Consider the following 23402-nt stretch of genomic DNA (forward strand, 5'->3'; position numbering starts at 1 on the left):
GTATTTACCTTTAGAATTCATATTATACTTAGAGTACCTACTATGGGCCAATAGCCTGCAGTTGTATCCCACCTCTAGCCCAATTACTGCTGAAGGTAGACACCTAAATGAAGATTAAAATCTATTTAAAAAAGGTTGTGAAATATTGTTTTACTACAGGCATCTATGTTGTATTCAGTTCCAAACTGTTTAACTGTCTTAAATCAGATGTCCAGTTTTGTTCTGGATGCAGCTGTAGTTGCATTTACATGTGCCTCTCTGGGCCGTGTGTGTAATATCATTACATGGCTTCCACTCCACAGATATGCGCCTCTCTCTGTCTGACTCCCGCATGCTCCGATAGACAGAGTGAAGCCCTGCACACCTCCTCCCCCCGTGAATATCCTTCCACACCTTGTTGATGGGACCGGAACTTTCCCGTGTTTCGCCGGGGTGGGCCCTGCCTTGACTCATGGGGCTGAGTGAGAGGGGTCGCGACCCGAGCTATGAAGTGCTTCCTGTTTCTGTTCAGGGGGTCTTCAGAGGCCTGCCGTGATCACAGGAGAAGCAGGTGAGCAAGATCCGGTTTAGAGTGATGCCGGCACAATAAAAAAACGTACGTCAGCGGAGCAGTAGCTGGAACAAGGCAGAATGGAGACAGTTATTTACTGTTATTTACTGCTGTGAGGAATGAGGGGAGAAATATCTTCACCAGATGAGGGGAGAGTACTCAGCAAGCAGCTTGATGCAGCTGAAGGAGGAACGCTTTTTGGTACTATTGGAAGCAGCGCATAGTGACCTTTTCAAGCTTATATAACTTTGTTACTTTTACTCACGCTGTCAAGATTAAAATATGTTGTTCCCTCATTTAGGATGAGAAACACAAAAATTCAAAGATGCTCAATCTATTGAGGGAGACTAAAATATTGTCAGTAATTATGAAAATGCTTATATGTTGGTCTGGAATTGCTTGCAGGATATTTTTTATTTTTTCAAAAGCTCATATTGTAAAATTCCAATTTTATGAGCTTCTAACCTCCATTTTTATACTGACAATTAACAAGCTGTCTTGTCAAGAACCGGTCAGCTATATTCCAATTATACAGTTACATTCTGATCCAATAATGTGCAGTTCAATTTATAGTTATTACAGAGAAAGATGAGGGCCGCTGGAAAAAAAAAGAGTTCTGACTTCAATCACAGAAGTCTGACTGTATGGCATTAATAAAACGGGATCATTTTTATCTGACTTGTTCCTCCAGAACTTTAGTTCTCCTCCTGCATAACTAACACTTCTGCCATTAAGGCTGGTTGCTCCCAGGCTCTCAAATGTATGGAAGTCAGAATTCTGATATTAAAATCATGTCTTTTTTTCAGTGCCCCTAATTCTCTTCTATTAATTAAAATACAACTCAGGCAATTTTTTAAAAATTACACAGTGCCATCTAAATAAGCCTGGTTAATTGTATTGACTTGTTGACTCTCGAGCAAGCATATGGCGATAGTGGAAAGGAAAACTCTCCTTTTAAACCGGAATAAACCTTTTGGAAAAAGGCAGTATCTGCCATCACCAAACAGGGGTTGGTTAGTAATGGACAACACAGATCACTAAATAAAAGTCCCAAAACATCTGTATTATTTTTAAAAAAATGCTCAATATACATTAAAGGAATGCATGATTTTATTTTTAGTGCTTTAATGTGTCAAAAATGTACAAGTTTGTTTATGACCGGTAAAGAGAAAGAAAATAAGTAAAACATAATAACAAGGATGTTAAAACTTGCGCTGCAAATTAATTTTCTTCCCAAATAAACTTCAAACAGCTTTGTTGCTCATATGTAAAGTATTAAATTTAAGTTCACATTACCAGTGTTTGCACTGGAAAGGTAGTTAAGACAGTAATAGGGATGCCTTTTCTCCTCTGACCTCCTTATATCCCACTGACATCCGTCACACGCTGATTTAGGATTATTTTTAAATCAGGAGCTGTCAAAGTTTGATGGGACGAGGATGAGATATCCCCATCCCTGGAGTCCTTGTAAATCTGGACAGTTTACGGCAGAGAGGGGGAGGAAATCTCCCCGTGTTCTTCTCGCACAGACCCATGCGTAATCTCACCACTTCCTCTCCTTCGCTCTTTCGCCGGGGCCCATGCCGTAATGCATTTTCTGTAACTAACAGCCGTTGTTTCCCAATTGACACACTCCCATCTCCTCCTCCTGGAATGTGTGTGTGTCACAGCAGGATAGGGTGTTGGGGTTTAAAGTTCTGCGCTGGATAGGGCAAATATAGAAAAGACTGCCCCAAAAAGGGTCTGGAATTGCAGTTAATGCAAACACCAGCCTTCTACATTATGGTTCCTCCTCCCAAAGGGTCTTTGCCCCATGACTGAGCTCTTGCAGCCAGGCGGGGTGCAGTAACATGGGCCTCCTTCTTCCGTCATGCTTGCCCTCTCTGCCTCTCGAAACACATGGGTGTCAAGTCCTCTCGTGCTGGCAGTGTCCAGCCCCTTTCAACAGCTTTTACTCCATTTAATTAGCCATGTCCCCCAATATCTCCACATACAGGGGGCATGACAGGCTGACGCACACACATACTCAACACAGGATGGCACATCGAGCGCCTTTTGGCAGCAGCCAGAGGGCAATCAATTCACAGCCTTCGCTTTCAGTAACATTCTTCACAGCACTTTCTGACAGGTCCGAGTCGACCTGCTCGTGTTTTCCACAGTGTTTAGTGGAGCTGACTTGGGGATCCGATCATTTACTGTTAGGTGGGCCAAGTTTATGATAGGGGTATTGACCATAAAGTTCACCTGTCCCCTAATGCTGTAAATGCTTTTCGAGATGTAAAGTGATAAAAGATGACATTTTAGAGCAGGTCTCAGGGAAAATAAATGGGATATGATGCTCTTTTTGGCAAGGAAAGGTTAAAATGACGTTTTAGTTGTGCTAAAGCTCCTTTTGAACAGAACCAGAAAGCAAAGGAAAAATATATAATGAAAAAATTATTTTTATTTCTCAATTTTGCTTTACTGAATATCTAGTTTCTAACCATGCCTATAAAAGGAGAATGTGGTGAGAAATATTTTTGTGGAGGAATGTAATTTATAGTTTTGGCCACTAGTGTCAGTAAATTAAACACGTTGCATCTTTAAACACATACTACATCAAGAATGTATTTTATTTGTATGTAGAGCTAGATTTAAACTTCTTATTATATCAGATTCAGGAGATTTCTTTTTCTGCAGGAATCAATGCAGAATAATCACAGGTGCTGTAACAGAAGGCAGATGGACTTTTCTATTTTCTTGGGCTAGGTTTTAGATCTAAACCTGAATCAACCTGATTATTCAGGAGTAATAACATTTTTCATCAAGTAATAGAATTTTAATCAAGATCACTTTTCTCATGTGGGCTCTATACTTCTCTTTTTGGCCAACATACTCATTGTCTAGTTCCAGATCTTTCACAGCACCCACTGCACTTAAAGTCACAATAAAATTTAACATTACTAAGGTAAATGTAAAGATGCTGTAAAAGAGAGGTTGTTTTAGGTTTAAGGGTTTTAGGTTTAAGGGTGTCACTTCATGAAATTTCACAGTTATTGCTTTTTTTGCCATGTTTTTAACCCTAATTTGTATATTCTGTTGAGCATATATGGTTATTTCATTTTTTAATTTACTTTTGTTTGAAATCTGTAATGTTTTGTGTTGTGATATACAATATTCCGTCAAGATTTTTATTTTTTTTAAGTAGAGATGACAAAAAAACTTTTGAAAATGATCTTAACAGAATAGTTCTTTGCAACCAGTTTCATAGAACTGTTAATAATGTATTACTTCTTCGCAGAGGAGTTATTACCGGTTTTAATCTGATTTGAACTAACAACATGAAATTTAAGCTCTACATCGATGAATTAATCAAACCCCTGTGAGGATTCCTTGTACGATTTTCATGAAGAAAATGTATGATAGTACTGATTTTTTTAATTATTATGTTAACAGAAATGACAACAAATATGCCAAAAGTAAAAAGCATTCTCAGTAATTCAAAGCTGTCTTTAATATCATAATTTTTCATCTTCTTATCGGTGCTGCAAACCAGGAGAGGTTTCTTGTGTGGTTTGGTAAAGTGAATCCAGTGCTGACCCCTGAGGGGTGTTAGCACTGGCCCTCTGCAGGTTGTCACCGGGCATCAGAGTGCGAGAGCCTGAGCTGAGGTTTAAAGATCGGACGGGAGTGTGAGGTAGCCTATGACACTTGATTTAGCTCAGGCGTAAAAGTCGAGCTCTCAGGGGGGAAACCCCTGCATGACCCAGCTCATAGTGTCCAGTGTGGCAATGACACGGCCGGCGTTGCCTCACAAACATGGAGGAAGAAAGAGACACGAAAGATATAAAGACGGTGAGAGGAAAGACAGATATTTTAATGGGAGACAAAGGTTCAGCAGCGGGAGTCTTCTGGGACTAATTCTGCTTTAGTTCAAGTCTAGGTTAAATACGTTGAGAATGAGTCAATGCTGGCTGCAGAAAGTGTGACTAACAGAGCGGGTCAGTCACTGGGAGCCCTTTTCTGGCTGTTTTCTGACCAAAAGCAGACTGAGAGTGAAACATATGAGATAAATCCATCATCAGCCCCATGTTCTTTCTCAATCCTTGATGGTAACGAAGGGGCTTTAGGGGAACTGGCAAGAGAGCTGGGACTAATGGGAGCGTGGGAGTGTGGCATAAACAAAAGAGACATGGCTATAAAGCCTTCATTCAAACATGAAAAAACAAAAAGATGACAATGAAATGTAAATATACACAAAAGATGGTGCCTTCAGTGAAGTCAGGAGCAAGTAGGACGACTGACAAGGTTAGCAGCTGCGCTTAAAGATCAGCCAAGAAAATTTGAATTATCATTTCTTAGAGCAGAAACTACATCAGAAAAACTTAATTTAATTAATTCTATCAATTTCCTTTCAGGATCCTTGAGCTTTAAGAACTTGTTAGCATCTTTAAATAAGCAATTTAAAGCTCACAACCACACATTCTGCACTTCATTTAACCTCTCAATATAAATACAATTCTGTACAACTTTATTTGAAGTTAGGGAGATTTCTTCAACTCGAACAGTTGCTAAGCAACCAGCTCAGACTCAAGAAAGCAACTAGTGATGATAAATGTCCAAATGTGTGCCCAGTTACAACTTCAGTGTAAAGACATTAGGAAGAAAGCTGTATTAGTTGCATGTACAACAGCTGCTGGGTTTTATTTAGAATTTTGAAATAATTGTCTTACAGACAAAATGACTTATCAATCTCTGTTGTTCCTAATTACTTCTACATATTTGCAAATGTGGAAAGAAAAATAATAGGAAGACATATGGCACAGCTAAAGATGGCTTAGTCCAGCTCAGTTTCTGAGGAAACACTTTCTTTAAGTGCTGCTGCAAAAAGAACACACTCATTTGAAGAGATGGGCTCCTCTCAAAGGCAGCAGATGAGCACCAACGCCCTCATTAACACTCCCAGCTCAAACAGAAGCATGCCGCCCTGCTGAGCTGCAACCTCTCAAATAAATCCGACATTTGGTTCTACCTCCTGCAGTCCCTGGATGCTGAGGGCCCTGGCACCTTCGCCCAACTGTTTATGCATTTTTTGACGTGCAAAAATAACACTGAAAAGCTTTGGATATGATATCTGAGGCTGGACGAAATGGGTGCAATATTTTGCTTTTTCGTGTTAACTGAAAAGTGTGTGCTCATAAAGGCGTTAGAGGAGAGGTACAAGGGGGGCAACAGTGATGACAAAGTGCATCCTGACCTAACACTTCTGTGTTTGGGGGATTAGGAGCCCTGTAAAGGCTGAGGTGTTAACAGAGGAAAGGCAGGTGCCAGCCTCAAGTGTGCATGTTTGTGTTTTGCTACAAAGAACTAAATCCAGAAAATAAATCTGACTGCATCATATCTTTATGTTGAAGATTAAATTTACATAATCCACCATCACAGTGTCTCATTTTCTTAGTTTAACAGAGCAGAGAAACCTCAGAACTGAAGTCAAAACAACAGCTTAATGAGTAAAAACATGTTACATCTTCCCTTTTATTTGATATTAATCAATGCTAATAATGCATGAAAAAACATTTGAAACATTGCATTGTTAAAAAGAATTTTGAAGGATTTTAAATCTTAGCAATGAAAGTATTGTAAATTACTGTAATTAACAATTAATTACTTATGTAATGTTCAACAACATTTTGATTAGAATTAAACTGTAGATGTTGGTCCAGCCAGGCGTTACGTCTGTTGTAGCTTTTGTTGTTGCATTGTGGCTTTTACAGTTTGTTGACCTTCTGGGCCACCGTAACACAAAGTAAGCACAATAAGCAAAAACTAAAAAAGCATAAAAAGAATTACAGAGACGAACCCCTGCCTATTCGTAGTTCAGTATTTGCAGATGCATCTATATGTGGATGTTTCTGTGGAACATGATTCCAAATTATTTGTGGAAAACCTGCCTATTTCAGGATGTTTCAGTATAGAGTTTCTAAAACATTCTAAAGAAAATGCAGCGTGGTAAGCTGAAATATTAATACTATCTGACACACTACTGGTTGGCATTAGCAAAGATTTACAATTATGGAGCCTTGTGCAAAACCGGACACTTTAAGATTGGTGGTATGGTGTAATTTTAGATTTAAAAAAAGAATAGCCTTAAATTTGTTCAGCCATTTGATTGAGTTGGCAAAGAAAGACGGCAGCACAAGCATTGAAGAAGCCTTGGACACTTTGAAATGATTTGGAAGCATTTTGAGTAAACAATAGACATAAAAAAATATTTTTAAGTTCTGTGAGAATCCAGCAACTGCCCAGCCATTAGCCACCAAAAACAATACCGCTATCATGTTCTTCTGTTTTCTTCAAAAAACCTGTCTACTACAAATTCTGATAGACATTTTGATATTTATGAAACTTTTTAACTTTATTAGAAGAAACCCAAGAAAGCAATTTTATTGCCTTTAGCTTTAGAACCACCTGAAAAAACAACACTGAACTAAATTATATCAGATTGATTGCAGATCATTTTAAACAGTTTGTGACTAAAGGAAGCTTCGTTTGTGAAAATAAGATATGTGGGGTTTTCTTTCTGCTGTTGTTGAAATCTTGTATTGTCTGATTTTCTTAACCCATATTTCTAGTGAACTGGAAGTTAGCTAGTTGGAATCTAAATTATTTATTAGTAATTTAGCTGTTAAACTACCCATCTACCCAAAATAATTTATGCAAATTACTTTAATTTTCTAATTGTTAACAGCATGTTTTATTAGTCTGCAACACTAATATTTTATTTCATTTTCTCCATTTCTTGTAACTTGCAATTTGATTTCTTTCAAAAATAAGCAATTGGCATAATGCCTTGTAAGTTAAACTCTTTGTTGGGAGCTTAAGCAAGACATTTCCTCAGTCGTTTTCAACTCATTATTAGGTCCATTTAGAAATACGGGGTGAAACACTCATAAATTATGCAGTTATACATCTTCATGATGAGCGAGATATTTTAATGAGCTTCATGCTCAGCTTGTATATTGACATTTTCTGCGAGTAAACGTCTTGTAAAAGGTCAGAGTGGGATGGTTTCTGCTCTCCTGACAAAAAGCACTGAATGATGGTCTTATAACTCCATCATGCAACGTGTCACATAAGCTAAGGAGCTGCTCTTCCTTAGCTCCTAGATTATTCCAGTTTTATAATTAAGTTTGTTGGAAATGAAGCTTTTCTTTACCTCAATGACTCAACAATGTGCTAAAACAAAGACTCAGAGGAGTTTTTCCTTCCTTTTGTTCTGCGGTACGCTGCATCAATTTACCGTCTGCTCCCAGCCCTGGTTTCCTGCAGCCATTTTCACAGGTGCAGAATGTCCCCCTCCATAACATTACGGCCTTCAGGGGTGATGAAAGCGAGCAGGGGCAGAAAGTAAACAGCAGTAAACAACAGTAGCAGTGGGGAGTGGGGTTCTCCCTGCTGGGTTGATTATTAGAGGGCCGTAAACAGGCCTAGTCTCACCGAGTGGGAACGGCTAACGCAGGCGGCCGACAGAAAAGTCGAACAACATCTGGGCCCGAGCCCTCCTCCCTGGGATTTGTTTTTGCGATGAAGTGTGGGCTCGCACATCAGCTGCAATTATGGGAAGATTTTAAGTAAAACATCACACTAATTCTAACCAAAGGCAGATCATGTCTTCCTAAAAACTGAATAAGTTAATATGCTGCTGTGAAACTGCCTCAATTACATGATTTTTATTTAACCTTAAGCTGAGGTTCTGGTCTTATCAAAAAATAGATAAAAAATAACAATGTAAAACAGAAACATTAACCACAATTTGAACTAAAAATGACTAGTGAAAGAAAAGACCGGCAAAGCTTTGGATCCATTATCCTGTAAATCACCCAATAAACCAAGCAAATACATTTATTTGCATTTTTCTCACCTACATAGAACAAAAATATATTAATAGTATGCATGCATTTGTCCTTTCATAGATGCGAGGAGCCAGCTGAACACATTTTCTAATGGTTTCCAGATGTGCAATACTCTTAATGCTCACATCACATCTTTACATTGCCGTGTACTGCCCCCTGCTGGTAAGATTCAGAACTCTAACAATATAAAAACTAGAATTGCATTGCAATTTCATTTCTGCTTTGCAAATAATTAACAAAAAATGTATAATATATACCTATTGTACTGCAGATAAAAAAATCCTAAAGGTATGCATTGGAAATATCAAATTCCAAAAATATTTGGAATTTTTCCAAATATCATTGGAAAAATTCTGTCATATTTTAATGTAAGATTTCATACTTCGATTACCCTGAAGCCAACATTAAACACACTTTCATTAAGCCCATATTTCTGGATCAAAAATGCGTTTTATATTGGTCTGAAGAGATATTCAGATCTTCTCATGAATGCAATCAGAAAATCAAACAATAAAAGCTTGAAAACAAACTTAAAGTTTCTTTTAGTGTATTGAGTTAACCAGATTAACTTTACAAGTTCTAAAATAAAATATGCTGCAGATATATTTTATAACATGAATAGTTCCAAAACTGACTTTCAACATATAGATGCACCTCAATAATCTAATTTTGAAAAGTTAAATACACAAAGTTATATATTTAAGGTGTTATTTGATGACTGTGGCTTACAGCTAAAAAAAAATACTGAATTAAAAAAAAACATTACATCAGGCTGGTTTGAAAAAGGACTCCTATATAGAAATGTTATGCTGTGGCTTAAATAATCATGGTGAAGGCTGCTGACTTGACAGTTGGGCAACATTTTTTGGGACTCCACAGAGACACAAAAGGTCATTGATATTTACAACATGCTGTACCCAAGTATATGTTTGGAAAGTTCTGTGGAAGGAAAATGTACGATGGTAAACTGTGCAAAGCATAACTTGAGGGTCAGCATCTGTAAATCATTTATGTAGATCTGTCCTAAAAGACTGATTTTATGTACTGTAATATGATTTAGAAACTGAATTCAGCTTTTTCATTAACACGATTACATCTTAATTTACAATGGCCTACTCTTGTTTTTGAATCCAAATATTAAGGATTAGCTGAAAAGCATCGATCTTATCCAACCACAAAATAATCAAGCAAAAGATAAGATACATTTTCCCACTTAATCTGTTTAATTTTCTTCTGAAATATAAAACCTTATGTGAGCTGTAAGAACATGGCCTGATCTCAGTTTGTTGCTGAAGCAGAGCTTTCAGACATGAAGGTTTGTGTTCAACCTGCTCCCCAAAGTTGAGCCACTCTGCCTCTAAAACTGGAGTTAAACACTTTTCATTCTATTAGAGTTCATTTCTACGTGGATCTATTGACTCTGTAACATACTTGTAGTTATGCTCCATCTGTTTCTTTAGCAAACATAATGAATCTGACATAACTGAACTGGACCACCCTACTTTTTCATAATGGAGTGAGAAGATCATTCAAAGACTTAAGAAAAACTCCCAACATTTATGTTCCTCCAATTTATTAAGAAAATGTACAGAGCGCTTAACGGTAGGACTTCTGGTAGCGGGCACGGGCTCCAGGTCCACCGAATTTCTTGGACTCGCAGCGACGTGGATCAGCAACCAGCAGGGTCCTGTCGTACTGGATCAGGATGTCTTTGATCTCCTTCTTGGAGGCCTCGTCAACATCTGCGGCAAAGCAAAAACACTCCAGCTTACAAATTTAAAACAACTGTATATAAAGTTGTAAAACGCATAATTTAACTGGATTTCAGCCGGAGATACCAGCTGAAATCCTTACGGCAGAGATATATTTTCCCAAGCAATAAGTTTCCTCAACAGGACAGACGTTTAATTCACATTCCTGTTTTTAAATGAATGTTCCTATTCTTATTAAAACAAGAGCAACTTGTCTGATCAGCAATGTAATAAAAAAAAAAAAGTCAAAAAAATAATACATACACTTCTGGTAGTATGCAACCAAGGCTTTGGAGATGGCTTGACGGATGGCTGTGAAAGAAAGAAAAATTAAAGAAATTGTCTTATAACCTGCAAGAACAGCATTCAAGAACTACAGAGATATGCTTACCATAGATCTGCGCAACGTGTCCACCACCCTTCACTCGGACTCTGATGTCAACGCCAGCAAAACGCTCCTTCCCAAGCAACAGCACAGGCTCCAAAAGCTAGAAATAAAAAAGATTATATTTTAAATGAACAAAGACAAATTACAGCATTTTCTACAAATATTTCAAGAGTTAATCAAATTTAAATCAATATTTCCTCACACTGTAACAAAATGTAAAGCTGTGAACATGAACTGCCCATTCTCTGAGGTTCTCACCTTGTACTGGAGTGTGGCAGGTTCCACCATCTCCAGGGGTCTGCCATTCACCTTGATCAGGCCATTTCCCCTTTTGCAGTGGGCGACTGCTGTGGCCGTTTTCTGTTAAAGCAAACAAGTGAATTCAGATATCTAGTAGCAAATCACTATGTCAACAGGTCAAAAATATGGTCAGCTATAATAATCTAGCTGCCAAAGATATATACAAAAGTAGAAGTGCATCAGTCTCACTGAAATATAGTATATTTAACAAAAATGCTCAAGTCTCTGGTTTGTGGAGAAACCAAATTGACACATTATTTAATAAGCTTTACAAGCGGAATGCATTGGTAGCTATCGACCACTCACACCACTTTTGCCACATATCTTCGCACTGTTCAAAGACTACCCTTACACGTTCAGGCTAACAATATGAAACATGTATTTTTTACGTTATAAGAGCAAGTATAACCATTTCAATTCGTAGGTGGATTCGTGCACGCTGATTTTATAAGCTACAGGAAAACCTGAAACAAGGCTAGCTAAGCTAAAACAGCTAGCCTTGTTGACCTGTGACAGTCAATCAATAGTTTAAGGTGGGCACTGCACGAAGCTTTTAACTGATAAATACTATCGTAAAAGTCTTTAGTTACATATGAGCACAAATCAACAACATTACAGCAGCGAATACTTAGTAAATCGAGGGTAGTGTTTGATACTGTTAGCTCAAGTCCGCTAGCGAGGAAGCATAGCTACAACACCACATGTGTGTTAAATTCAGTAAAATACTTACTTTACGTCCAAAAACCTGGACAGATTGTAGTGGACCTTTCGCTGGCATGTTTCTGAAACATAAACAAAACAAACCCCACTTCAGAAAACAACAGATTAAAGTATATTTTATGACTTGAGGGGCGATCAATAGAAGTAACGCACCTTTCTCAGCTAGGGTGCTGTACGAAGAGGCCGATGGGGTTTCACACGCCGAGCATCAGGGGCTACTTCACGACAATTGAATGAGCTTTGGGGTAGATTTTCGACCGTTCTTTTAACTTTACGTTTTTGTAATTTGGGAATTCCGCCTCGTTTCTGTGGTTGTGCTGTTCGGCTGCTTCAGTCTTAAGAGCCGACTCTTTTTTTATTCCAAAGGGGTTTCTGTTATTACAACATAAATATATACGTAGAGATCTTTCAATAAAGCTTCACTTTCTATTTATTAAGTAATCAAAACGTAAATAATCACTGCATATTTTTATAGGGAGATACGGTAAGACACTAAAGTTTGGTTTCTATGGGATTTTAATAGAGCACGTGGTAAACAGATGCAAGTACACAGACCTCTAAATGAAAATGTAAATATGGTTTATTGATTGATTTTAAAAGATTGTTAGAAAATAGTGAAATTTGAAACATAGTGGAATGAAGCAGAAATAAATAAATAACACTAAGCATCACATTTATTTGAAATAGACCAAATAATACTGAAATGGTATTTTGATTATTTTATTCAGTTTGCCAGGCTTATATCATAAGAATGTAATTGCTCATTAATTTACCTAATTGCAACTCGATGCATTTATATAAAATAATACATTTCATTCTTCTGTGTGTGAAAATATTCCACATTTGACCAGAGAGAGAAGGTGCTTAACACAACAGCAAAGGGGGACAAATCATTAATCTGACAGGTGGAAAACAGCACATTATTTAAAGAGAACACCAATTTAAATAGAATGGTAGTATAACATCTATGTAAAAATGTATGTACATTTGTTGCTTGTACTTGTGACAGTGCAATGACAATAAAGTTGAATTCTATTCTAATTCTATTCTATTCAATTTTCTATAATTTTATTATTCAACCTATTAAAGTTTACACTGTTTTAGCATGTTTTTTTTTATTAAAGTAGGCATGGCGAGATTATTTATTTATTTATTTTAGTATCTTTAAAGCTTATGTTCTGTGGCTCTTCTGTTTAATCTTTCTGCACCGCCACATTTAAAAGTCACGCATGACCCTGCTTACAGCAATGAATTATGAACCTCAGACTACAAAAATCACATCTTAAATGTTGTTAGCCATCACAGTTACCCTTTCTTTGCACCAACCATTTAGATTATGCATAGTACATTAAAAACCTTAAGGTGTGCAGAAACAGATATAATTTCCCCTTGTGTGTCACCATGTTAAAAAAAGTTACATCACTGTCAAAGCAACAAACAACAGAGAAAGTCGGTCCATTTGTCTTCTGCCAGTTCAAGGGAAAATGTTCAACTTGCTATCAGAAAAAAGCAACATTAGTTTCTTAAACTAGAAGTTTCTAAGAATATTGATAAGCTCCACTTTGCTTCTATAACCAGCTGATAAGGATTTGTTCATATAAAATTGTTCTCAGTCTAAACTTAGCCTCATAATTTAGAAGACAACAGCTCCCTCTAGTGTAGGTTACTTGAATCTAATCAGTTTCAAGTGGAACACCATGCTTGCTTGCTTGCTTGCATGAGACTGGGCAAAAACAAGATAATTTTCCTGGAATAAATCATCATCAGTTACAATTAATACCTCCCTAAGTACGTTTTCCTTCAGAAATCATAGGATCCAACTGTGCTAGGAGTGCAATGCTGTGTCTGAGGAATTTAGAAGTTTAAATAAAGAAAAATGAAAATAGATTTGTATTTTTTTATAAGGCTAAATCCAAGCTACAAACATGGGCAATGTTTGAAAGACCTCCTGCTTTTCATAGGTAAGGTATGACATCAAACTCTCTTTTATGTATCTCAGGAAAGAAATAAACTGGCAATATATAAAGATTGCTTTAAATTTGATTAATGTGACAGTAGCATATTTCTAATATATAATCTCTCTTAAGATGTGTTTTGTGTTTCAGCGCAAAAATAACTTTTTCAGCCTAACAGGACAATCTTGTTGTTGGAGGCGGTGGGTTGGTTGGGCCAGGCAGCATCTTGGGAATCTGTATACAGAGAAGTGAGTCATTTGTGTTGTACCTACCTGTGTCTGACATTTACTGCGGTGAGACTGGTGTTTATGGTGTCAGCCACGGGTGAACAGGCACCTGGCTTCTTTTATTGTCAGAGATTGCTCTCTTTCTAGAGTGGCCTCCTCTGGATGGGTAATAATGTTAAAAAACGCTTTCAATTTTGATTTCTGCACTTTCTTGTTGCTCCATGCACATATTTTGTTTTTATTTGATTCAGAGAAAGCTCAGCAGCTAAACTCTCTGTCCTTGTCCTTTCCCTGTTTCTTTATATGGCTTTATGTGCCTCAAGCGTAGGCCTATAAAGCAGGGCTGGGCCAAGCTTGTATGTGGCCTTAAGCAGAATTTGACTTGGGGCTCCACTTCCTGTTAAGAAAATCACCACCACTAACAGTGTTTCCAGACCATCTTAAAATGCTTTATCCACATTGAGATGAGTACTACCAGCCAGTAGTCATTCAAGCTGGGGGTCAGTGATTTTTTGGGGAGGAAGAGAGACTGAAATGAAAGACCACTGTGATACCAAAAGAACCACATCATCTACAAAAAGTAAAGAGCTTTGACAACTACACTCCCTCCCTGCTAAGACTACGCCTTAACATTCTGTCCATGAATGCCACAAACAGTTGTGCTGACAAAGGACAGCCCTTTCTTATAGCCAAACATCACTTAAAACTCGACAACAAACTCTGATAGCAACCATCTTAAAATTTCTTGTTGTCAAAATATCTGATGGGGACATGGTCGTAAACTCCTCAAAGGTCTGGTGCACTGATCCAGAACGAAAGCTGTACTGCTTCTCCCGAATCACAGGTTTGACACTAGGCTGAGCTTTCTTTCCAAAGTATATAGACAGAAATGCTGCATAAATAATAGTAAAAGTGGATCCTTTCTGTCCTTTCTGTGGCTTTGTGGGGTCATCATAAGGAGGATCCCATGTGCTCTTTTCTTGAACTCTCGTTTTTCTTAGCTATTTCCTTTTCAGTTCATGCATGAATGTTTACAAGCCAATAGATGAACATAGAGGATGTATCTTTGGACCGAGACTGCCAGTATCTACATAAGAGTCAGACAGACGGAAGAAACCCTAACTGGGAACCCAGTAATGTTTGATAAGCTTCCACATAAACCTGTCGGAAACCAGTCGACCACCACCATCACTGTCTGAATGGTAGGCATGCTAAGGCTGCTGTATCATTCCTGACTTCCTGCTGTGTTCAGCAGCCTGCTAAAACATACAGTCCTTTTCTCCTACCAGCTGTCAACTTCATCTGTACAGTGTCCAGAGCTCTCTGCTATTTACATTGTGAGATTGCAGCTTTTGAGTTGTTCTGGTTTAAGGTTTACAGACGATGAAAACTCCACATCCACTCTTCAGGTTATTCTCTGTTTATACAGTCGATAAAAATTGTTGCATTTTAAAAAGATCAGACACCGAAATCTCGCACAGAGAACTGACTTTGCGGCTTTACGAGACTTGCAGAGCTTGCAGGAGGAGAAAGTCTGCGCTCATCCAGTAAAAGAGCTGGCAATAAATAAAGAGCACACCATATATGTGCATTTCCTTTCCACGGGCCTATGGAAACACATCACCTGGAGGCGCGACCTCTGGACCTTGTCTTGTCACAGGACCCTGAGCATGAGGCAACACTTTCAGATTTACAGTGCAGAAGATGCTGTTCCCGGATAGCCATACTGTCTCATTTGACCATAATAGGCCTCACAGCAGCTGAAAAAGAGGTTGCTGGTAGCTGAAGTTTTGCTGAGCGGAAGGAGAAGATCTGCTAAGCTCGGTAGGCAGTGAGGCCTGGCGGGGCGGCTGAAGGTTTAGTGAGGTACACAGAGGTGAGGACGCCATGGCAACGGGGGAGAAACAGTTCTGGGTTCATGAGGCAGAAAAGTGTCTTCTCTGAGAAACGGCTGTGAGGGCCGTAAATCTGCAAGGAAGGAGAATTGGATGACAACAGATCTTACCTTTTATATCCTCGCATGAAAATCCATAAATGGCTTGTTTTATTTAACTGTGAACTGCTTGTTCATGTTTAGCATCCTTCACACTATTTGAGCGATATTTTAACCTTTTACTAAAAGATAGCCCACCAATGCAGCAATTGTAGCATTTTCACAGATTTAAGAGTTACCACCATGCATAATTATGCCTTAGCAGCTGTTAAAATTGATGTCTATTGAACAGTTTGACAGCTCAGAGCAAAATAATATGGCCTGCTGTTGAGCCCCAGTCTGAACTTGAGCCTGTTTCATTAATTTGCTATTTTAGCTCACATTTGTCGCATAGCAAAAGACCGTGCAGCTGTCCCGTCATCTGTCAGCTCCCCTGAGGTCTTCTGGAGTCTGAATGTCAGGTAATGGCCAAGTGCTGCAGCCTCTTCTACCAGCAGGAAAAGTTTAGCCAGAAAAGGTTCTAACATACACAATGCGCAGTTTGAATTAGATATAAAAACAAGATACATAACCGTTTTTTGTCAGAATAATACAAAAGAAAATTATTCAGGCAATTTTTTTATACCTTTCTTCAAATTTACAAGTTTACATAGATAAAATTTACTGTGCCTTCAAACAACTTCAAAACAGGCCAGGCACTGATTCAGTTTTTCAGATACAGCAACTGAAGGTGCAACATTTGTGTTCAAACCAACATGAGAAAATATATGAAGGGTAGAAATCTCCAACCATCATAACCTCCTGCAAAGAGAGAGGTTTTAAGTGCATATGAACCTCTGTGGTTATATGTGCATGTCATTTCCTATTATAAAAATAGCTCTTGTTTTGTGAGAAAGATTTAGAATGGACTGTTCTGACTGGACTGAAATCTAACTATCACAACAACAAACCACATCCAGCTGCTCTAAAATCCCTTTTACGTATTTCAGAGGCCTTTTGTTTATGGAGCAAGTTGATGGGCTCAAGGCCTCTCTTAAAAAACAGAATTCAAACAGCTGATCTGGGAACAGAGCTGGACCAAATCTGCAAACAGAACAACCTCTTCATTTCTCGTTCATGTTGTCTCACAAGCACTGGTACTTCCCCTCTATCCATCTCTTTGTCTCTTTTTTGACATGCACACGTGTTTTGCTCGCCCACATTATCTGCTTCATCACTCTCCTTCTTCTCTTGTTCCATCTCAAACTCGGTCTCATCCCCCTCTACGTATTTTTCTCTGTCTTGCCCTTTCAGAGCGAGTGTTTGTCTGTGGGTGTGGGTCGACTCTGGTCAGGGTTCATGCATGACGCACAGCAGTGGGGTGAGGACTGGATGACATCTAGAGGATCATCATTGCACCGAAGCCTGTCTTATTCTTCATCCTCTTCTTCCCTCCACCCCGCTACTAGATGGGATCTGGAAGACAGACCTCCAGCCTATGATCAGGATTCAATTAAAGTCAAAAACCGATGACAACCCTAAGTTACAACTTGTGGTTTCTTGTCAGACGTTAGATCAAGCTTTGTCATGCCTGCTCATATTTTGCATCACCACTCTTTCCCTTTATCAGTTGAGTTATTTGCCCTTGAAGTACATCTGTATTGTGTTTCCTATCACGCTGAATCTCTTTGCTCAGACACACTGTGTTCCAGGGTCCCTGAGGGAGAGGAGATGGGGCTGGGAAGCTCTGATGGGAAAGTGGGCCAGCTCTCTTAGCCCTCCGCTGGAGAGCTCCATAAAAGGTCTGGAGAGATGATGTCGTGGACTCTGTCCTCCCCCCCACACTCCTTATGTTTTTTTTTTTCTTTTTCCTCCCTCCCCACAGCAAGCGGAGAAGCCCAACAGCAGAGCCAGTCTTGGCCCAAGCTCATCAAGCACATGAGCGAAACACACGACGATGATGACTTCATTCAGCCGAAATAGGGCTTCCATCCGTCATCAGCTGGGAAAAGCTTGTTATGAAACTCAGGATTTCCTGAACTTGGGGATTTTTCACTGTATTCTGTATTCATGCTGTGTTATTTAACCATCTTTTTAAGGTTAGCTTTTTGTTTCTAAAAGAAACATGGAGCTGCTGTTAAGTTCACAAAAAGCAGAAATGCTGCAGCACCTTAGCAACAGGAGATGCAGAAGTAGTCTTTTGTAACTCTCAGTTGGTTAAGAGTGTAACCAACTGCAGTCATTGTAACAAATGAGTGCTTTGATCTAAACATTCCCATTGTATGGGTGATTCTAAATACTTTCCTAATGCACTGTACAGTAAAGCTACTGATGGTCAGTCACTGGGATGTAACTATGGTGGACATCCTTCTTGCACAGCTGCTGCTCTAGGTTGAAACAATTTTTGTTTCCCATAGTAACGTGTGATTAAGATCACACATGCTTACTTTATGCTTACAAACGCTCAAATGAACATCCCCTTGTTGAATACAGCAACCATATTGGAAGAGTTTCACTTCTCTACAGGTGAACACCAACACCTTGATGGTGGTGTTCTAAGAGCCATCTGCTGTTATCTGGAGAATGTTCACTGCACACTTCATGGACATATATGTCCCACCACTTTGACTTCTCTGCTATTTTTAGCACCGGCCCTCCACCGAAGGTTGTTATGATGATGTCACACAACCTTTTAAAAACAATACGGCTGTTTATATTTTATTGGACTTCCTATCAAATCCAAGATAGGAAGAAACAAACAAAAACATTTTTTATGTTTCTTTCTGTTTGTTTATTGGTCAAAATGGCTGTCAAAATAAGAATTTGGGATTTGTTTAGCATCACTACTCTGATAAAAAGGTTTGGTCAATTTTATTTATACATGTATATCTGGAAATAGCACCAAACTTTAACATAATTTGTTTTTGATAAAGATTTCTGTCACTCAGTAGTTCATAATTTTTTGTTCCATTCCATTATTAGAAAGTTTAGATTGTCATTGAGTCGGTGTGGTTTTTTATCAATAATATAAGAAGAATGTATTAAAGTTTTAGACGTATGCTGTTTATTTATACATGTGATTATCGTGACTTGTTGAATAAGTCAAATAGATGTACAACATATATGTGGATGAACTTAATTAGTCCTGGAATGCAAAACATTCAGAAAACATATTATCAACTTTTACAGCTTACTGTTAGCCTAGTATAACAATTAGTTCTGATCTTCCAAGTTAAGGGGCCCTTCTCTGAAATATATAATGAGAATATACAGAAAACAACAAAGATAAGAAACTAAAACAAATTGAATTGGCATTTCATAGGTAGGAAACAGGCTACAAAAAGACCAAATTGACCCAAAGTCATTTCTGTTCAATCACCTCAATTTTCCCCAGTCCACCTTCTGTTTAGGTTCCACTCCTGTAGAACTCTCCATTCTCTTGCTCTTTGTTGCAAGACCAAAGTGGAGCTTTTAAAAGATACCATATGTGATAGCGTCACTTCTCACCTTGTCAGCTGCAACATTGCCACACCTTCTTGTGAGGTCGACACCTAACTGATAACACTGCTGACTCAAAATTTACAGTCAGCCAATGTGATAAATGCCACTAATGTGTCCAGGACTTCATCCACTTTGTTAAAATATAAACTTTTCATTGAGGATTATGTATTGGCAGCTGCCTTCTTGACCCAGTTTTTAAGACTCCCTCTAATCAAGCTCTAGTTTCTACAAGACAAACGTGTTTTGTACAAATTATAATATAAGAATTATAAGAAAATGGTAGAAATGAATGTGAACTTTGAAGGAGCTTGACCTTTTCGCTCATTTCTGTTTACCACAGTTTCAAAATCAACACAAAGTGAAGTGGGATTTTCACCTTGTGAAAAAACATTGATATATTTAACACTTATTAAATGAGACAAAATAGAATACATTTCTGTTTATCTTGAAACTTATACTGAAGCACATGCAAAGGTTTGCTGTAGCTAGTACAGATAATACTGCCAGATAGCTGCATAAAGGGTTATAATCATATATGGGTGGTTTCACTGCAGCTGAGTAGCACAAGTAATGCTTATCTATTTAAAGCTGCTGCTTCAGGCCTTCTTTCTGAAGTATGGTGTTGGAGCTTTGCCAGATGTCATTTTCTGTGTAACTAGAGAGAGCTAATGCAGATTTAATGGCTGTCTGCTGATTGCTAAAGACACATGGTATAAAGTACTTTTGAATTTCCTTTACAATTGTATTGGGGGGTAGTTCTTTTAAGCTGACATTAATTGTTGCTGGCTTTGACGAAGTCCCAATGATATCTTTTCAGTAAGTGTTAGGAATATGAAGGTTGTGAGAGATTAACACATTAAAGGAACAAGATGTATGGCACCTGGTAACAGAATGATGAGACGATCTGTGACCATTGGCCTGAAGATATGAATTGTTCAGACTTACAAACCTTGACCATCCACGGGGTTGAGTTCAGTTCACAGCGTGTAAGTGGTATTTTTAAAGCTGACAGAGCAGAGGCTTTAGACACCAAACACAGCTCTGTTTTTCCGCTCATGATCCTTTTCATCAAGGTGAATGGAAATAATGAGTGCACAGGGCTCCAAAGCTAAATCAAGAACTGTAAAACAGGATAACCAAAGCCTTGAGAAGACCTAGGAGATAAGTATTGGCAGTGGAACAATACAAAGTATGGGAATGTCTGTTTCAGCTGCTGTGGAAATTATTTCAAGGAAACTTTCCTGCCCAACTGTTGCACTTTAATTAGATTTAATAAGTGTTTTTTACTCACAAACTGGATTAAAAAAACCCCAAAATATTTCAAAAAGTGTAGATCGACAAGCTTCAAAAACTTCTCTGCTACTTTTTATTAACTCTTCTTGAGTTTACCAGTCATAGGATAGCCTACAGGATTATTAATTTGTGTTGAATTTAGTTAGATAGCTAAATCTATATTTATTTAATCAAACCATCAGCTAAATGAAAAACATTCATGGCTGTAGCTGAATTTATATTTTAAATTCTTTACTTGGGCTTGTAGAATAAATATAAATAAATCCAAAGAAGCAATAGAATAAATAACTCAACATTTTGCAAAATTAAGTAAGGTTTCTTCAGAATTAGATTAAATTTAGCCTAGCCTAGCTCAAGCTGTTCATTATCTAAAATTTGTTACTGTTGTAAACTATTAGCTACAGTTGTCAATCTAGTGATTCAGCATTAAACTGCTTTTACATTTTCCTTATTTCAAATAATTGTAAACATATGACCAGTATCTTGGTAATAAGAACTAGATTCTACATCCACCTCATTGTGTAACGTAATTTACTCAAGACTAAATCTTTGAAAGGACATGAAGATATTAAATATTTGTATTAAATATCTATTAAATTATTTTCCTCAAAACCACTTTAGTCTAAATAAACAGTTTTGTACATAATCTTTAATTACAAACTTGTGGTTTTTATAACCAAATTACATATATTTAATATGATCAGAGCTCAACAAAACTGCTCTGCTTACTGTTTTTCACCAGGTTAAGACAGTCAGTCTGGACAAGCACCACTTCATGTCCACTGCTGACATAAGTAATAATTAGTCAGAGTATGCATGTGGGCACATGAGAGCTGTTGGAGACTTGAAAGATTGCACTAAATATGTCTCACAGCATCCACTACAATCATGTGGATACAGATATACGCTCCTCTTCATTTTTGCATCAATGACGATATATATTTCCAACAGCAGAAAATGATGTTCTTTCTTTTTATGGTTTGTGTGGATGAAATGATTCATTGTAGCCTTTAGCTCTAACCTATTACAAGCTCCACCACAGCTCCAGATTTTGCCCTATTATTAGCTTTTTTTCTCCAGGAAACAAGGTCACTCAAATAGCCCAGTGTTATTAGGCTTTCGCCACTCATTTGGTCTTAAAGGAACATGCACTGTCGAAATCAATGTGTCTGCATCACGCACTAAGTCCTCTGCTCATTTGCAAATGCCGGACATAACACAGCCTCCACACACTTGAACCAAGTTAGCACTGTCAAACCTCCATTGTTATCCAGCCAGCATAATAGTGTGGGCCTGAATAAGCAGAATCAAGTGATGCTCTGGTGATGTAGGCCCCGCTGAGTAAAAGCAATGGCCCTATTTTTGTTCAATGTTTGAGCTCAGCTGTTGTCTGCAAGTAATCCTCCTCCAATTCTGCTCAATCCCAGGATGGATATATCTGCATATTAGCACAGTGCAAACAGACTTTAAACGCATTAAAATTTTATCTTCAAATTCTGACTGAAGTTTGCAGGCACAAATTCATGTCTGTGCATTATTCTCAAAATTTCTGCTGCATTTGCAACATTAATTGCTGCCACATGCAAAGAGGAACCAAGACCCAGGCACATAAATCAGCTAAAAAGATCAACTTAAAGTAAAGCTGGATACATTGTGGATGTTTTCAAATTTAATTAAAGTGAAAACTTTAAACTTAGACCCCTTTTTTGTTAGCGTTGTTCCCCCAAAACACAGTTTTGTAGTCATCAACTACCACTATCATAATGTTACCACCACCATGCTTGACAGTGCAAAACTTAAATGACATTAGATGAAAGCCTCTGACCAGAACAATTTTGTTTGAGTTTAGTGAGTGTATAAATGGTTCAGTTTCTTATGGCGTTCCGATGTTGACTGTGGTGAGAAAATTGTATATTTGCACTATCCAAATGATTTCCAAACAACTGGAAAAATTGTGAAAGATTTTTTTTCCCCCTAGCAGTCAGCAACAAATACATTTTTGCTACAGTGGTTTGTTTTGCGGTTTTTAACGTGTGGAACAGTTTCAAATTCGTTTTTGTGACACGTCAAAGACAGGCATCATGGTGTCTAACTGAGAGGGTCAGAAGGCCTGATGAATCCCCATCTGCCTAATTATCAACATCACTTTTTAAAAGTCCCCTGATAACATCAAAGCATAACTATTTCTATCTGTCCTGATAAAGAGGCTGTTGGGAAGGGAGATGAGAGTGTCAGTGTTGGGGGCGCCAACAACAGGCTTTTGGGTGACATGGGAGCATGTAAGTGTGGTGTCTGGCTTCTCTCAGATGGGACCGAGGTGTCCACACTTCACCAGTCACCAGTCTCTGAGTGCTACTTGTCTGGGTCACCTGCACTGACACGCTGGTAGCTTGAAGCAGAGACAACTTGCTTCTTCTTTGGCTGCCGTGACTTCTGCAGTTCATTGCAGAGTAGTTTGCACAGCAGAAAACTCAAGCAGAACCGTTTCTTGCTTTGTCACCCATAAGGTCATAAGGAACAGATCCCTTCTGTCTGCTTCCAAAAACATTAGCAATGTGGTTTTCTCTTGGGAACTGATGTTAATCTGAGTTTTTCACATGACAACTTCAATATGAGGTTCCTAACTATGTAAAATGTGGTGGTCTGCATGTTATTAGCCTCCATTATAAAATTTGTAATGCAGGTATTATGTTTGCCGAACCAATTACATGAAAGAAGGTAGCCCTCCTAAACACTACAGAACTAGCTCTGTAGTGTTGAGGCCAGGCAGTCATCTTTATGTTTGTGTAATGAATAACAACATTGTGTAATCTCTAATATGTGAAAATCTAATAAAAAACAGATTATTTTTGCTATCTCCTGATATACAAAACCCTTGAAATATTATGGTGACTATAAATGGATCATATAAAT

At 38.1% G+C, this 23402-nt stretch overlaps 1 protein-coding gene and 1 long non-coding RNA gene across 4 annotated transcripts in view; one reads left to right on the forward strand and one right to left on the reverse strand.

Annotated features, from left to right (window-relative positions):
- Nucleotides 1–18548, forward strand: part of LOC114161236 (uncharacterized) — a 31080-nt gene extending 12532 nt beyond the window's left edge. Inside the window, exons 3-5 of the long non-coding RNA XR_003598967.1 lie at nucleotides 303–550; nucleotides 17010–17497; nucleotides 17581–18548. This is a non-coding gene — a long non-coding RNA (uncharacterized LOC114161236). The remainder of the gene's footprint in view (nucleotides 1–302; nucleotides 551–17009; nucleotides 17498–17580) is intronic.
- Nucleotides 9999–14892, reverse strand: rps16 (ribosomal protein S16). Of its 3 annotated transcripts, none has more exons than XM_028044424.1 (6): nucleotides 14888–14892; nucleotides 11612–11663; nucleotides 10840–10941; nucleotides 10585–10681; nucleotides 10458–10505; nucleotides 9999–10184 (listed from the first exon to the last, which is right to left on the reverse strand). In XM_028044424.1, the coding sequence occupies exons 2-6, from the start codon at nucleotides 11657–11659 to the stop codon at nucleotides 10039–10041; spliced, it is 441 nt and encodes a 146-aa protein (XP_027900225.1). In that variant the 5' UTR covers nucleotides 11660–11663; nucleotides 14888–14892; the 3' UTR covers nucleotides 9999–10038. The 3 variants fall into 3 exon arrangements, with proteins under 3 accessions (XP_027900225.1, XP_027900224.1, XP_027900226.1); XM_028044423.1 differs by lacking the exon at nucleotides 14888–14892 and adding an exon at nucleotides 11755–11892; XM_028044425.1 differs by lacking the exon at nucleotides 14888–14892 and having other exon boundaries at nucleotides 11608–11669.
- Nucleotides 18549–23402: the final 4854 nt, after the last annotated feature.

Source organism: Xiphophorus couchianus, chromosome 17 (genome assembly GCF_001444195.1).
Source record: "Xiphophorus couchianus chromosome 17, X_couchianus-1.0, whole genome shotgun sequence".
Classification (NCBI taxonomy): domain Eukaryota; kingdom Metazoa; phylum Chordata; class Actinopteri; order Cyprinodontiformes; family Poeciliidae; genus Xiphophorus; species Xiphophorus couchianus.

What these genes read in the sequence shown, in the direction of transcription:
- rps16 (XM_028044424.1), bottom strand. Translation starts at nt 11,659, where the DNA reads ATGCCAGCGAAAGGTCCACTACAATCTGTCCAGGTTTTTGGACGTAAA. An exon ending in ACACGTTGCGCAGATCTATG is followed by an intron (nt 10,506 to 10,584) that starts GTAAGCATATCT and finishes TTTCTTTCACAG; the next exon opens with CCATCCGTCAAGCCATCTCC. An exon ending in GGTTGCATACTACCAGAAGT is followed by an intron (nt 10,185 to 10,457) that starts GTATGTATTATT and finishes GCTTTGCCGCAG; the next exon opens with ATGTTGACGAGGCCTCCAAG.